This window comes from Oryzias latipes, chromosome 2 (genome assembly GCF_002234675.1).
Source record: "Oryzias latipes chromosome 2, ASM223467v1".
Taxonomy (NCBI): domain Eukaryota; kingdom Metazoa; phylum Chordata; class Actinopteri; order Beloniformes; family Adrianichthyidae; genus Oryzias; species Oryzias latipes.
The window spans coordinates 6,672,606-6,688,339 of record NC_019860.2 but is presented as its reverse complement, the minus strand read 5'-3'; the positions used below and the strand labels follow the sequence as shown (position 1 = coordinate 6,688,339).

At 41.2% G+C, this 15,734-nt stretch overlaps 2 protein-coding genes across 8 annotated transcripts in view; one reads left to right on the top strand and one right to left on the bottom strand.

Annotated features, from left to right (window-relative positions):
• The window catches only part of LOC105355240 (protein NLRC3), a 591,340-nt gene extending 577,873 nt beyond the window's left edge, over nt 1–13,467 (top strand). For all 7 annotated transcript variants that reach the window (XM_023962218.1, XM_023962226.1, XM_023962222.1 and 4 more), the window contains one exon: nt 9,854–13,467. In XM_023962218.1, the coding sequence (XP_023817986.1) occupies nt 9,854–9,950 (97 nt within the window). In that variant the 3' untranslated portion in view covers nt 9,951–13,467. The remainder of the gene's footprint in view (nt 1–9,853) is intronic.
• Nucleotides 1–15,734, bottom strand: part of LOC105355327 (NACHT, LRR and PYD domains-containing protein 12-like) — a 1,049,862-nt gene that overhangs the window by 439,774 nt on the left and 594,354 nt on the right. The window lies entirely within an intron of this gene.

The following is a 15,734-nucleotide window of genomic DNA, read 5'->3' as shown; positions in this document are numbered from 1 at the left end:
GTGAGCAGGCTAGCAGCGTTAGCTTGTGTTGAGAGGACGGCGGTGTCTTTTTGGGACGTTTGTGAGGTTTTTGGATAGAAAGGACGATACATGGTTCGTGTGGGAACTCTCAGCATTTTCCAAAGTGTCGTAAATGAGTGAAGAAGTGTTGAACGGAAAGACAACGTGGATTGCTGTGATTGGGAAACTAGCAGATGATCGATCGGAGCTGCAGTGAAGAGGACGGCGGTGTTTGTGGGAGTTGGAGCTGAAGATCGGAGCAGGAACCATGTCTTCCCTTCAGTCTCTGAGAGAGTTGATCAGCCAGCGACTAGCTGCTGCTGCTGAAGAAATCTGCAGACTCTGTGAAGGAACCATCGTCCAGTACGAGCAGGAGCTCTGTCGTCAGCGCAGACTGCTGGATGTCATCTGGAAACCACAGATTCAGCTCCACAGCATAGGTATGTTCACTTCTACAAAGAAAGAGAGAAGTAGGGCTGAAACGATTCCTCGAGTTACTCGATTACAAAAAGAATCGATAGCTGCAGCCCTAGCCCCAAGTTCATGCTTTTCTTTTTGGTGACCTGCCTGTCACTCAGTGGCGGTTCTACACAAATTTACTCCACGGGCGAGTAACCCCCCCCACGCACATATAAATATTTGATGACATCCTTTTGTGTTCCCCGTCTTCTTTTGGCCATTTTACACAAAAAATACATGAATTTTATAAACTCGTGTTACAGGGGAGTCTAACTCGGTCACACAGGGGGCCTAAATCCAAAACACGCTTTTAGGTTTTGGCCCGAAGAAGATAAACATTTGTTGAACACACTAAAGCTAAACTTTAACACCTATAAAACTGAACTTCTTGAAAATAAATATGAATAAAAACAGACAGGAATATTACCCCAGAATAAATCAAGTTAAACCTTAACGTATTATCTTGTGGCGACCTGGGGGTTAGCCCGCAAATGGCCACTAAGTCCGCATTTACACTGCATGGTTCAAGTGAGTCTCATGTGGCACAGATCGGATATGACCGGTGAACGTGTAAGCAGGACAAAAGCGCATGGATTCTGTTTTTCTCAGATCGGATACAGGCCTCACTCATATGTGGAAATAAATCGGATACAAATCGGATACGTGCATTTGCGTGTGCCATGTAAGCATACAAATCAGATATTCCCCAGTAAATGCGAGGACACCACCAACTAAGATCACATGACTTATTAAGGTGCTTTTGTGCGCTGATTTTGCTGTCAGCGTGTTACCTTTCAGCCTCAGGCTTCAGACCATAGTCGGAAACTGCTGCTATTTCCGTTCCGGTCCCGGTCGGGACACCGTTGCTCTGGAACAGACTAGAAGCCGTTTATTTCTTTGCACGGATCAAACTGTTCGTACAGCACAACGTTTGCAAACACTTCCTCGTTCAAAACTCAGAGAGAGCTCATAATAATTTTTAGAACAATTTATAAATGGAACCTGTATAAAACATTTAAAATCGAATTTTAATTAAATATTGACATATTTAATTACACTTTTGATTATTTAATTCCAATTTTAAAGAATTAATGACACGTTTATTTAATAATTTAATGGTGTATGTATTTATTGTTTCAATTAGTCTCTTCTGGCCCTCCAGATTCCTTAGGCATATCGGTGCTTGACAAAACCCAACAGTCCTGGAAACGTATAAAAGGCTCCTTGTTGTGTTTGTGTCCCTGCAGTCCTCCCCCAGCATTGGATGACTGAAGAGGATCTCTGTAACCAGCAGAGGAACTTCAGAGTGGAACATGAGGAACCAGAACCTCCACAAACTGAAGAGGAACCAGGGGAACTCTGCATCAGTCAGGATGAAGATCATCTTGATCTGAAACAGGAGACTGATACCTTGATGGAGATTCCTACTTATGAGGAAGATGAGAACAGTGAAGCAGATTTAAACAATCAGCAGAGCTTTAATGAAACTGATAGTCATGATGAAGAAGGAAACCAACATGAAGAATCATCATTAACTACAGATGAAGAGACAGACCCACAGAACAGAGATCAGAGGAAGAGGAGAGACAGAAGTCATGTCCAAAGTGTGGACAGCTCTCACATGTCAGCAGGTCAGTGTGACTCTGATCTTCATCTCCACACTATCGGCATGTTCACTTCAACAACGGTTCTATCTTGAGCTTCAAGCTCTCCAAACATGCAGTCCATCAACAGCGTGTCCTGGAAGAGTCTCTTCTGTCCCTTCCAGTTGAAAAGACAGAAGACATTGTTGGTCAGTGCAGCCGACAACATTCTTCAAATCATATGATCGTAGCTAGTCCCTCCAGCTAACGACAAACGGGAAACCTTAACAGATCAAAGAGAACATTTTTAGCAGATAAAAAAGTACAATCTGTTTGTCGTCTGTGGTTCTAAGTTTGTAGTTCAGTTCTTTTCAGCAGATTTCTCTGTCAAACCCAAAATCCCATCTAAACCTCTTTGATGTCTCCAATTCCAGACATTCAGACAGATTCTATTTCCAAAACTACATTTCAAGCTAAAACCCAAAGACAGGGTCCTGCTCATGGATCTGCAGACAGAAAAGATTCAAACCTGAATACATCAGTGAAAAACTGCTTAGTGTCAGAATTGTTCTCTATCTTTTTCTGGACTGATTCTTCCTCCAGTGCAGCTTCATCTTCGTCAAACTGCTCCTCATTGGTGGGTGGAAACACAACAGGGAGGTTTTTCTGTGTCCAGTCCAGCTCCATGAATGTTCAGGCTGTTTAATGTCAGTGATTTCAGTTTAGAGAAACTGCATCTCTGCTGAGATTTGCTTCACTTCCATAAGTACAACATCAGCGGGCATCTGTCTGTGGAATGACATTTCATACTCAGTTTCACTGGAGATTAAGAGTCTGGAACCTTTAACACTAAAATAACCATTTGATCCAGTTTCTTCCTGACCAAAACCCAACAAGAGCCACAAAGTTTCACTTCATTGTTTAGCAAAACACTATTTCTGTTTTTCTGGTTATTATTATTTATAAAATGAAGCTTTTAAATATTTACAAAAAATGAAATATGACAGTGTTATTAGAACTGTCATGTAATCACATGACAGTTCATACCATGGTCCGGGTGAATACTCGATTCTGAATGGCTGCTGGGTGTGCATTAAAAAGTGATAATGTCTAAAAAAGAAGTTCCGGTCACATAGTTTAAATATTCTGTATCACTGTGCCGGCTTCTTTAAAAAAAACTTTTGATTCATCATCTGGGCAAAAATAAGCGGTTAGAGGTGAACTTTCTCTCTGAACTGATGATTTATTTTACTTACCGTGACAATCAGCATAGATATTTATCGCTTTATATTACTGAATCTTGACTGCAGCGGTGGTGCGGCTCATTGTCACATTACCGGCATATTCGGCCCAAACCAGTAATCGACTCCAGTCATCCTTTTGTTGGTTACTGTAGGTACGGATGAACCGAGTGATCTCCTGGTTCAGGCGTTCCACTTGCAGTTGGACTGTGGATGCTAGCCAGAGGTGAGACTCACTTTGATGCCCAGACCCTTGAACATTTCCACATTTTGACAGCTGTTTCTTGAACTGTGGGCAGCTTAGGCAGAGGGATCAACTTGCATGACTCGGAAAAGAAATCAACAACAATGAGGATATAGGTGTTACCTCTTGAACGGGGTCAGTCAGTGCTAAAATCCACTACAATGTGTGACCAGGGGCGCTGAGGTATGGGCAGTGGATGCAGGAGGCCGGTCAAGGCGACCTAGCCATTTGGCAGGCTCCATATCTGGTCACGTACTGGACTATGTCAGCCTGCAGCGTGGGCCACCAGAAAGAGTTTGCAGTTAATTCTTGTGCGCTTGCCTCACCTGGATCTCCAGCTGCAGGCAAGTCCGTACACAAGGTTTACAGAGACCAAAGGACATGACCAGATATTCAGTGTCCAGTGACGGTTGAAAAGGTGGTTTTCCATTCATCCCCTGGTCGACTGTGGAAGACGTTGTAGGTACTCCTCAAATCCAGCTTCGTAAAGAAGCAAGCTGTGCGAAGCTGCTCCAGAGCTTCAGGAATCAGAGGCAGGGGATAACTGTATTTAACAGTCACACCAGTAAGGCTGCGGTAGTCAATACATGGCCTCAGTCCACCATCTTTCTTTTTTAAAAAGAAAAGCCGCCAGAGGTTGGAGATGTAGATGGTCAGATGGAGCCCTTTGCCAACTCCTCTCGGATTTAGGCCTGCATGGCCTCAGACTCGGGGAACACCTGTCCTCGGGTGGGCATAGCTCTGGGAAGAAGGTCGATGGTGCAGTCGTAGGACCATTATAGTGGGAGCTGTGTGGCACGCTGCTTATTTAAGGCCTCTCGCAGGTCCTAGTATTGAGCAGTAAAACCTTCCACCTCCCCTGTCATGCTGATCTCAGCGAAGGTGGTGGCTGCTATCGACCTCAATGGAGCACAGCTTTCCGACTTTCTTGCGGTCTGAAGGCAGTGTAGCATTGAGCAGAAGTATGGACGGCTCTGTGCTCTAACCAGTTTACGGTTGGGTCGTGCCTCTTCAGTCAAGGCAGACCGAGGATGACGGGACAACCAGGGGACTCAATGGTGAAGAGACTCACGATGGTGATCTGGTGCAGTTCTGCGGAGAGTTCCACATAAAAAGCCATACTCAGCAAGCTAATTGTCCAATATGTGCGCGCTTCCAGACTCTGGAAGCGCAGCAGAGTGGCTGCTGTCTGTCGCCCCTGCTTGATCCCGTAAAGCTGTTCACTAGCGTCACCAGGAGGTTAAACACCTCCCAAAGCTGGTGTGTGGGTGTAGCATATGAGTGGAAGGGTAATGAACCTCCAGTCCAGAGCGCAGCTATTCACTCTCGTGCTGCTTCTGTCAGGAGGGAGCACACCAGCAACACTTAAGCTATAATTTTACTGTTATTTATTGTGTCTGTTTGTGCGTGTTTTGCTGCCGGACACCTGAATTTCTCACTTGGGAGATTAATAAAGTTCTGTCTGTCTCTCTCTCTCTCATCTCTGTCCTCGCGTCTGCATTAGCCATATGTTGCCATGCTTACTGTCCGTCACCTAATAGCGTCTCGGAGGAAACTCACGGCAAACATTAGTTCTGCCTCGGCTAAAAGTTGATGCATGGACGGAGGTTAGCCCCGCCTATAGCCACTAAGACTCTGTGTTGAATTCTTCATCACTAAGAGAGCTGTGAAGATCGTGTGTGTTCATAATAGATGGGTTTAAATGCCGGAGATGGAGCAATCTGATTCTCTGTCTACTCTCTCTAAGACTGTTTGAGGGCGTGTGAAGTAAGGGGGAAGGAGAGTCAATGCAGCTAGTTGATCAGCAGCTCGGCTCTCTTTTACCTTCTACGAGTGACAAAGCAGCTGGGTTGTTACAATGCATGTGCGGGGGAAAAAAGAAAAAACGTGCATAGTTTTGTTGTGTATCCGTGAAGTTTACAGTAATCTCTGCATCTCAGATTTATCTCTGTAATTCAATTGAAGTTTGCAAACACATTTCCGCACATTCTTAGCAGTATTGGATAAATGACTTTTAAAGAGCAATTGATTACTTTAGTTACTGGATGAAATTACTGGCATCCTTCTGTCTCAGAGACGGTGGACACTGCACCTGAGTCTTTAGTTTATCAGGCAACAGTGCCGTCCTTTCCTCACACAGGATCTCTCTCTTCTTCTCAACCTGCCAGGCGCCGGTTATGATGTTGGCTAGAGAGGTCGGAAGTTGCTGTTTTGAGATCTGCTGGGTTGATGTTACATGACTTTAAATTTCTCTCCTGCAAACATCCTTGTAGGGCAGGACAGGTTGTCCGGTTGGCCACGTTCCAGTGGCGAGCTCGCAATAGAGGATTTCCTTGCACGTCGTCCAACCTGCGTACATGTCCGAGGCAGCGCAGGCGCCTCTGGGAGAAACGTCATTGCAGTGCAGGTTCAATAGCTATTAGGTGACGGTGCGCATGTAATGCAGATGGGAGGACCTCCCAGCTCCTTACGCTCTCCTGTGTGGGGGGAACACTTTGGCTTTGTTGTCGGCATCCATGAAGGGAAAAGACAATTGGATAAGTCGAATGCTGCATGTTGTAATTGTTACACAAAGATAGCGTATGCTAAAACTGTGACGGTGTGGGATTTTTGAACACCGCGGTGATGAACCAGCAGGGGGCGCGATCTCGTGGTTCACCGCAGCCCCCCAAAAAAAAAAAAAAAAAAAAAAACACAGAATCCCCCAGCGACCACATCGGAAATAAATACAAATACAACGTACCATTCTTTTTTACAAATAACAGTAAGAACTAACTGCTACCTATCTAACTAATGAACTATGTAGGTATTGTAGAATGACTGTGTGTATGTGTGAGCATGCTGCGTGTGTAGGACTAGAAGGAAGGAGCGCACACAAGTGTGTTGGGGGTGCGTGTTGATTCAGTAAATTTGTCGTATTTCCTCGAGAGATTGAAACTTCTGTTGTAGAATGAGGATGTGTGTGTGTTTCTAAAACCGCACAAGTGTGTGTGTGAGAAGAGGGAGCCTGGTGCCATGTGCAGCTCTAAGAGGCAGTGACAGCCACGCGCAGCGCAACTCATGGCGCAGGGAGTGAAGGAGAAGAGTGATAAAAGGTTTGCCCCAGAAACCCTTGAAGTCTGAACACAGGACGAGCAAAAAAAGTAAATTATCAGCAAAGATGAATGTGTTTAATGTGTTTATTATAGTTCCAATCACGCACCATATGCAGAACTTTAAAAAAAAAAGAGTGCGGTGATGCAGTTATTGTCACACCCCTAGCGTATGCCAAAGTATTTTTTTTTTCAGGCCAGTATTAAGTATCCAAAGTTTTTGGTTCCTGGCAGATAAGAGCCCTATGAAACTCTGAATCGAACCGAATTGAGATATTAGCATATCGTTACACCCCTACAATCAAGATTCCCTTGTAAAAAACACAAAATAAAAACATAAAGGCTACACAAGGCCAATCAGGTTTTTTTTTTTGCACCACTTCAGTGATTTCAACACATGAACATGAGAAAACAGACTATTAGCATACATACGTGTTATAGTTGGAAACTGTAAATCTGGGCCCCTCTTGGGTTTTAGGAAAAATTCTGTCTTCGTAATTGAACCGGTCCTTTCTGCACAATTGAGCAGCGGTCTGGGCCGTCTTCAAGAATAAAATATTGATGAACAGATTGACTGCTACTCACTGGGTGCTGAATGTCATCCTAGCATTTTACTGTCTATTTAAGGGAGAGCAACGGGCAAGGTTGGTCTCCCTTCTCCCCCACTTTATCAATGGTGACAGCACTGCTGGCGCTGCTAGCTGGTTCTTGTTGTTCATGTCGACCTTCATCAGCAACGTTATCTGTTCATTGAAATGTCAAAAATTCAGTCACTTTTGGAAGTGTGGCAACAAATTTCCTTTTTTGTCCTTGCCATTATCTTTTCCCAAAGCGTTTCATCTTCGCGCTGTTAGTCTCTGCACTCTGTGCATTGAAGGCAAACATGATCGTCTGTCTGATGGAACAGTCCATTAGTGTATAAGGGCAGGGGGATACACAACACTATCATGTGAGGAGGCTTATGTTATATCAGTGATTTGGGTTTTTATGAAAAAGTGTAAGAAATCTTTTGGTAGGTGTCCAACTCAGGGGGCCCAGGGTGTTTGGGGCCCCAAGTGACCGTCTACCTCTGCCTAATGCTATGTCTGCCTCTGCTCTGTTGAGTGTGAGAAGTTCTTCTGATCATGAAATGCTCCAGCTATCAGAAGCTCACAAAACATTTGCAGCATTGATCTACAAACATTTTTACAGTTTGAATTCAGTAGACCTTTGACTTTAAGCACAATTCCAAAGGAGATGTTAAAATAAAATTGTTTTTTGTTAAACATATTCTGTCATTTGTAATTTTTGTTAAAGAAAGTAACAGGAGGGGAAAAAAGCTATTAAAATCAAAAATCAAACTTAGAATTGGCTATATCGCCCAGCTCTAAATTATTAATGAATTGATTTATCCAACCAGATTGACGGATTTCTTAGGCAAATTGTTAGTTCGTAGCATCATTAGCATCGTAGCATTAGCGTCTAACAACAGCATTGTCTCCAAATAAACACTTTTTTTTACATCCTCAATCTACAACACAGTGTGGTGACCTGGGGGTTAGTCCTGCTTTAAGCCCTTAAGACTAATGGGAAGAGGGGAATCGCGGGTGTAAATTTCCTCACCACAACTGAGGGACCTGTGAGCAGAAGTAAGGTCCATGCTGTTTGGCAGGTGTGGGAGTGTTCAAATAAATGGATTGGCGCACTGCTAACTCCTCCCCCAGTGAGACTGAAGCCAGTTGCATAGTCTGTGGGTCAGGATAATCAGTGACGGGCCCATAGTGTTTGTAACAACATGCGGCTTGTATACAGGTGCATTTTGACGTAACTTCCTTAAAGGAAGTAGGTGCGACTTGTAATCAGGTGCGCTCTATAACCCGGAAATTACGGTAATCCGTAAAAAACAAATAACCCTCTTTGGGTTCTTTACGGCAAAATCAGGAAAAATATAATAACAGCATTTTAGATTTTAGAAAATCAATAATGACCAAGTAAATCTCTGTGTGTTGTTCACAGAAATAAAGCTTCTGTTGCCCATGCACAATCTCACGTAAATGTTCAACTACAGTTGTAAGAGCAGAATTTTTCAAATGACTCCGCATTTGCAGTCTCTTAAGGTTTTTCTGTTCTTTCCTTATAATCCAATTTTGGAGGTTCCAAGAGGCTAACCTAGTAGACACCACTGTTTGTTTTTTCTAGTCAACTACCTAGGTCAGGGGTGGCGAACACGCACATCTCGAGCCTCTTTGTGCCTATCATATTTTCCATATACCGTCATTTCATAATTTTTTCCCACTCAAACCAGCACAGGGTATTAAAAATAAATCTTTCTCTTTCGGCTTTTCCCATGAAGGGTCGCCACAACGAATCATCCTTTTCCACCTCACCTGTTGTTTGTCACGTGTTGTGCGTGTGTGTGTGTATTTTTGTTGCGTTACACAATTGTCGTGTCGTTTTGTGCTTTGGGCGACTTTTGACCTCATTTTTTGGTGTTTTGATGCGTTTTTTTGACATTTTGGACCTTTTTGAGTCTTCGACCCTCGTAGCAGTTACAATATGGTCCTTGCACTCTGTGACTGCTGCGGGCCATAATAATGCAAAAAACAACAATACCAGAGTCTCTCTCTGGTATTGTTCAGGGGGCCGGGTCTTATGGGTGTGGCCAACGGGCCGTAGATTCGGGACCCCTGCTCTTTCTTTTACTCACCAAACAGGACAAAATGCTCCCAACTGGCGGGTTTTAATCTCAGACCCTTCAAAATAAAAGTCCATCACGATACTCATTCTTGTATCGAGACAAAGTTCTATCCCGATATATTTAATTATTTTATTGCCCAGCCGTATGTTCTGCTTTACCTGTTTCAAAGCACAAAGCAATATTTGACATCCCACAAACAAAATATATGATGTGATTCCTGGCTTGTAGCATAGGATCCCCTATGGGGAGACAGGATTACCAGGCCCAGGAAGATGATGCCCAACGGACACAATTTCCACCTCTTAGCAGCTGTAGTTTCCCCTCCCAAGAGACTGAGTAGGGGACAGAAGATCAATGGTCACCACCCTCCTTGTATAATGTGTGTGTGTCTATAGTGTGTTGGTGTGTAGTTAACATTGATGGGTATTTTTTTTTTAAACCTAAGAGTTATTATGATCGGGTGTTTAACCTAAGAAGTTATTTTATTTTTTGTATTCAATTTTTAAATTGTGCAGTGATTATAAAGTATCAAAGGGCCTCTTCTTGTATTTCTGCAGTCCTTCCCCAGCATTGGGTGACTCAAGAGGAGGATTTCTGCAACCAGCAGAGGAACTTCAGAGTGGAACAGGAAGAACCAGAACCTCTACCGTCTGAAAAGGAGAGACAACAACTTCCACAGATTAAAGAGGAGCCAGAAGAACTCTACATCAGTCAGGATGAAGAGCAGCTTGATCTGAAACAGGAGACCTTGATGGACATTCCTACTTATGAGGAAGATGAGAACAGTGAAGCAGATCTAAACAATCAGCAGAGCTTTAATGTAACTGATAGTCAGGATGAAGAAGGAAACCATCATGAAGAACCAACATCAACTACAGATGAAGAGACGGACCCACAGAACAGAGATCAGAGGAAGAGGAGAGACAGAAGTCATGTCCAAAGTGTGGACAGCTCTCGCATGTTAGAAAGTCAGTGTGACTCTGATTGTAATAAAAAATCAAACCACGATGAATTGGTTGAGAAACACAAACCTCCAAACGAGAAGATACTTTCCTCTATGAAGTCTGATAAAAGATGCTATGTTTGTAAAGAATGTGGTAAGAGCTTTTGTTTCTTGTCTATGTTCAGAATTCACGTAAGAAGTCACACAGGAGAGAAGCTATTTGTATGTAAAGAATGTGGTAGAAGTTTTAGTCAAAAAGGTAATCTTAAAAGACACATGAGAACTCACACAGGAGAGAAGCCTTTTTCTTGTAAAGAATGTGATAAACGTTTTAATGATATATCTAATCTCAAAGCACACATGAGAAATTTCACAGAAAATCCTTTTTTTTGTAAAAAATGTGACAGACGTTTTTGTAACGTGTCTCAGTTCAGATATCACATAAGAATTCATACAGGTGAGAAGCGATTTTTATGTAAAGAATGTGGTAGAAGTTTTAGTCAAAAAGGTAATATCGAAAGACACATGAGAACTCACACAGGAGAGAAGCCTTTTTCTTGTAAAGAGTGTGATAAAAGTTTCAATGATGTATCTAATCTCAGAACACACATGAAAAAACACACAGGAGAAAGGCCTTTTTCTTGTATAAAATGTGATAAAAGTTTTAACCGCATATATCACCTCCAAAGACACATTAGAACTCACACATGAGCAAAGCCTTTTACTTGGAAAACAGTGTAATAAAGTATATATTGTAGACTCTAAAACCAGGAAAAGTTTGAGCAGAGACCTTGTGCAGTAAAAGACATTCAGGGTTTTCGCAAGAAAAGGTAAAGATCCGGAAAAAGTACAATTTTTCTTCCATAGAGATCGAAACTAGTATTTTACACAAATTCATGACATTTTGATTAAAATATTTTAGACAGGGTTTTATTTGTATGGTAAATACCGTGTAGTTGTATAACTTTTATGTACCTTCTTTGAAAGCCCAAATTATTTTACAGTTACATTCCCATCCACCCACACACACACACATTTACACACTGGTGGCATCTGTGATGTTTCACACTGGCACCAACCTATAACCACCAGGATCAATATAGGGTTCAGTTTTGTCCAATGACACTTTGACACATGGACGGGTAAAGTGGTAATTCAACCTGCGATGTTCTGATCAGAGGTCAACTCCTCTACCTCGCAGCACAGCTGATGACTTAAGTTTCTGTATCCCAGAAAATGTGAATATTTTAATATGTGTTTTAAATCTTCAAAACTCATGGGATCAAACCTTAATGTACTTGTTAACTCCAAAGCTTTCATTACATGAACACAGATTCACAGACTGTTGGCCTCCATAACACATTGACGCAGTCATTCAGTTAAAAGGAGACACTAGTTAGTATTGAACACATAACAATGAACAGTTTTCTGAAGTCTGACATGAACCAAAAACATCCTTTTTTCATGGGTTTGATACTATATTCAATTTTTTTACGACTGATCTTTTTATTCATCTTTTCGTCACAGTTAACAAAACTGAAGATAAAAAGAACCAATACATTTCAATATATGTCTTAAAATGATACATAATTTGAATTAAACAGCTTGCACTGACAAAAATGTTAAAATCTTTCACAAAATGAATTCTTTTAAATGTACCTGTTAATAGAAATGGGTTGTTTTGTATTATTAGTTAAGACTTGAATGTTTTCATTGTGGTTGTAATTTGTGCTGAGATGATTGCATGTTGTTTATGTGTGTTACCATGACAACACAAGACAGATTTCATACGTCTTTAAATCTAACTTTTATGTGTTTAGTGATTAATTAGTGAGAATTAGTGAGACTAGTGAAAAATGTATTCAGACACACCTTTGGTTTGTCTAAGGATTAATAACCCCTCTTGTTAAAATAAAATATGTCCAACACAAGAGGCCCTCAGTTCTCATCTGCCTGCCCAGCTGTTGGACAGGACAAGTTAGAAAAAAGAAAAAAAAGAAGTGTGGAGTCTTTCTCAAAGTGTGGGTTTCTGTGAATATGATGCACTGTATTCATTCCAATGCATATTTGTATAAAAATCATAAAATGACTTTAGTAGAATCAAATGTTAACATTTTTAGACTAAATGGAGACTGAAGCATTTTTCTGTTTTTAAATCTATGGAAAATATCCCATTAAAAATCACATGTACCGTATTTTCACGACAAGGCACATTTAAAAGTCTTAACCCTTGTGCTATCCTAGGCACTTTAACATTGGGCGTTGGGTCATCTAGACCCACTAGACAGTGCACTGAACCTTTTTTCATCAATGATTTGTGAACCTCACTGGTGTTCATGGAAGTTAGTTTTAGGTTGGATATTCGACAGACATTCAGCGCGTATCTCCAGGGAGGTCTCTTGGGGACCATAAACAAATTAACCCTTGTGCTATCTTAGATGACCTCACCCTTACATTGACGTGTTCTCCCTACCATGACAAAGGTGGATAAAGGTGAAAAGATTTCAGATAAGTGGCATCTCTTGACACGTTCATAATTTCCAAACCAAGACTGCATCATCTCCTGATTGTTTGAATTGCTCCAAGAAAAGCAGCAGAAATTGCCCAGAAGGTAAGAGCGGGTCCCTCCCAGATGCCCCGATCAGTTGCCTTTTAATCAGGAGCGAGCTCATAATGCAGTTTCACAACACACCAAACAAAGTGTGAGACAGAGCGCATGTTTCTATCCCCCTTTCAGCAATTATGCTGCTGTGTGAAGCACAAACGCTTCATTTAACACAGCCAGCAGCTTTGTTCAACAACTGCAATCTCTGCCATCCGAGATCAGACTTATTAGCGGCATTAACAGGCCGAACGGCCTTGTTAACATTTTGGAAATGAGTCCAGCCTCCAGCACTCATCATTATCCAGGTTGTCTGTTGTTTTCCAACCTCGGTGCAACAACTGTGCAGACTTTCAGCGGCCTGATTGGACCGCCGCCTCTACCACAAAGGAGCCAAGATTCCCACCTTTGTCTCTGATCTGCACAAAGCAAACCATGGACACCAGTGAAGATCACAAATCATTGAAGAAAAGAGGTTCAGTGCACTGTCTAGTGGGTCTAGATGACCCAACTCCCAACGTTAAAGTGCCTAGGATAGCACAAGGGTTACCAAGCGCATGAGATGGAGAAGATTTTAGATCAAACCCAAAACTAAATGCTTTGCAAAAATAAATTACTATAAAATATTTCCTCATGTTGTGTCTAAATAATCGATTTATTTTGCAATGTTTTAATGGGAAAAGTTTTGCAATCATAGATGCTCAATATTTTATTAGAAATATGTTTTGCAGTAAAGGTTCTTTTTTTTAATACCCTCCAAACCATGTGACCTCATGATTGGAAATAAATAACAAACATACACCATACACACATTTTATAAAACGTTTATATAAATTTTTATACAAAAACTCCTGCAATTCGCAAGTTCATTCTGTCCAGTTTTTTCAATAGCTCCCAAAACACGTCACCAACCTATGTCAAATTGTTTTACTGGCATCCCAGCATTAGACACACCAATTTGTTTCGTAATCGTACATAATACAACATTTATATGAATTTTTATATACAAATTCCAGAGGTTTGCTTATAAATTTGGTCATTTTTTTCAATAGCTCCCAAACCACCTGACCCAAAGAAATGTAGTAGTAGTGACCACCCAACATCAGACACACCACATGGTTTTGTAAATCAAAGATGAAAAAAAATTTGTATTAATTTTTATATCAAAATTCCAGAGGTTTGCATATGAAAGATGGTCAATTATTTCAATAGCTCCACAACCACCTGACCCAAAGATATGAAATCTCTGCCGAATCTTAATTTTGCAGTAGGTTTTATCTCTTTGGGTCACATGGTTTGTGAGCTATTGAAAAAATATATAATTCATATGCAAACCAAATTTTAATAAGAAAATGCATGTAAATTTAACACGTCAATATAAGGGTGGGGTCATCCAAAGTAGCACAAGGGTTAAAGGCACTGTATGAGTCCAACAGAGGACTCTTTAAAATGTTGGCACATGTATTCGCCATTGGAAATTTTAATGTTGCAGAAGACAGGAAGTGAAGGCGTGGCAGAGGACTCATGCCAGCAGGAGGAACACGTGGCACACCTGCAGCAAACATCAACACCTCCTCCAAGGTCACGGGGCTGTCATCTTCTAAAAGTAGATTAAAAAAAATGACAATAAAAACCACCTAAAAAACCTATTAAAAGAGCCTACATCATGCAGAATCAACTTTTTTGAGCGTTTAAGTGTATTATAATTCCCCACAAAAAACAATCCAAAGTGAAATCTCGATTTCTGAGTATTTTTCCAAAAATCTGAGCAGCTGCCCCTCCCAATCCATAAAAACCAGTGGGTTCTCACACCACAAAGTCAAAAAGTAAAAAAAACAATACACACAATCTTTTTCTCTCTGGAACTAGTGGGGATTGGCAAAGCGCTTTCCTGTAAATGAACAATATTCACATTCATCTTTGGAATTGTTTGGATGTTTGTTTTCGTGGGTGAAATGCTGGCTAGCTGCCTTGGCAGATTCTAGGTTTACGTCATGAATGTTCATCACCCACACAAAGAGAAAGTTGGAGCCTCAGATATCAAGTTGTCCTCCTTCCTGAGAGCTCCCAAAAATAATTTAGATTAAAAAAAATGTGTTCTCTAAGTTTAATACATTATCCATATATTATATGGACAAAGCTTACTCTGCAAGTCTCAGAAAAGCTTGATATAAGCCTTTATAACACCAAAACCTTTAATAATTTGTGTGTATAAAAGAAGACGAGCAATTTGCGTTACATTCACATTCAAGGAGATGGTCTGCCCGGTAACTCCTGACTATGTCTTCCTGAGCCCCTAATGTTGCTTCCCTGTTGACTCAGTACTGGCTTGAAAAGATTTTCCATCTGTGCAGAATACAGCTTCACATCCGAATGACAGAGAGCAGGAGTCAGGACTATCGGATGCTGCTTAAGAGTTGCGAGGAACTGCAGACTTTCAAGTCCAACCATAAATCTAAAATACAAATATAATCTGCAGTTACAGTGCATCAAGTGGAAGTAAGCAAGAAAATGGGACAACAGCAACTCATTTTTGTATAATAAAGTGACAGCAATGAAATATTAAAACCTACCTCTGGATTGCAGTGCTGTTCCTGTGGATGATGTACCACTTTAGATAGTCCTCTACAATATTTTTCTTGTCTTGGCTAAGTCATGGCTATCAGAGGGTAGATTTAGAAAGAAAAGACTATTCTAATGTACACAAACATGGATCTCTAGGTCAGTGTGACACATAATTGTATGAAATCGAAGACACTGTTTATTTGACAAGGCGAAGTGTGAACCATAGACTGTCTTTAGGAGCCACAATTACTGGAGCCGCTGAATCGGTGCATGACTCTCCATCTGACACCACATCTGCAGTTTCCCATAGCTGGAAGTAAAAAAAAAA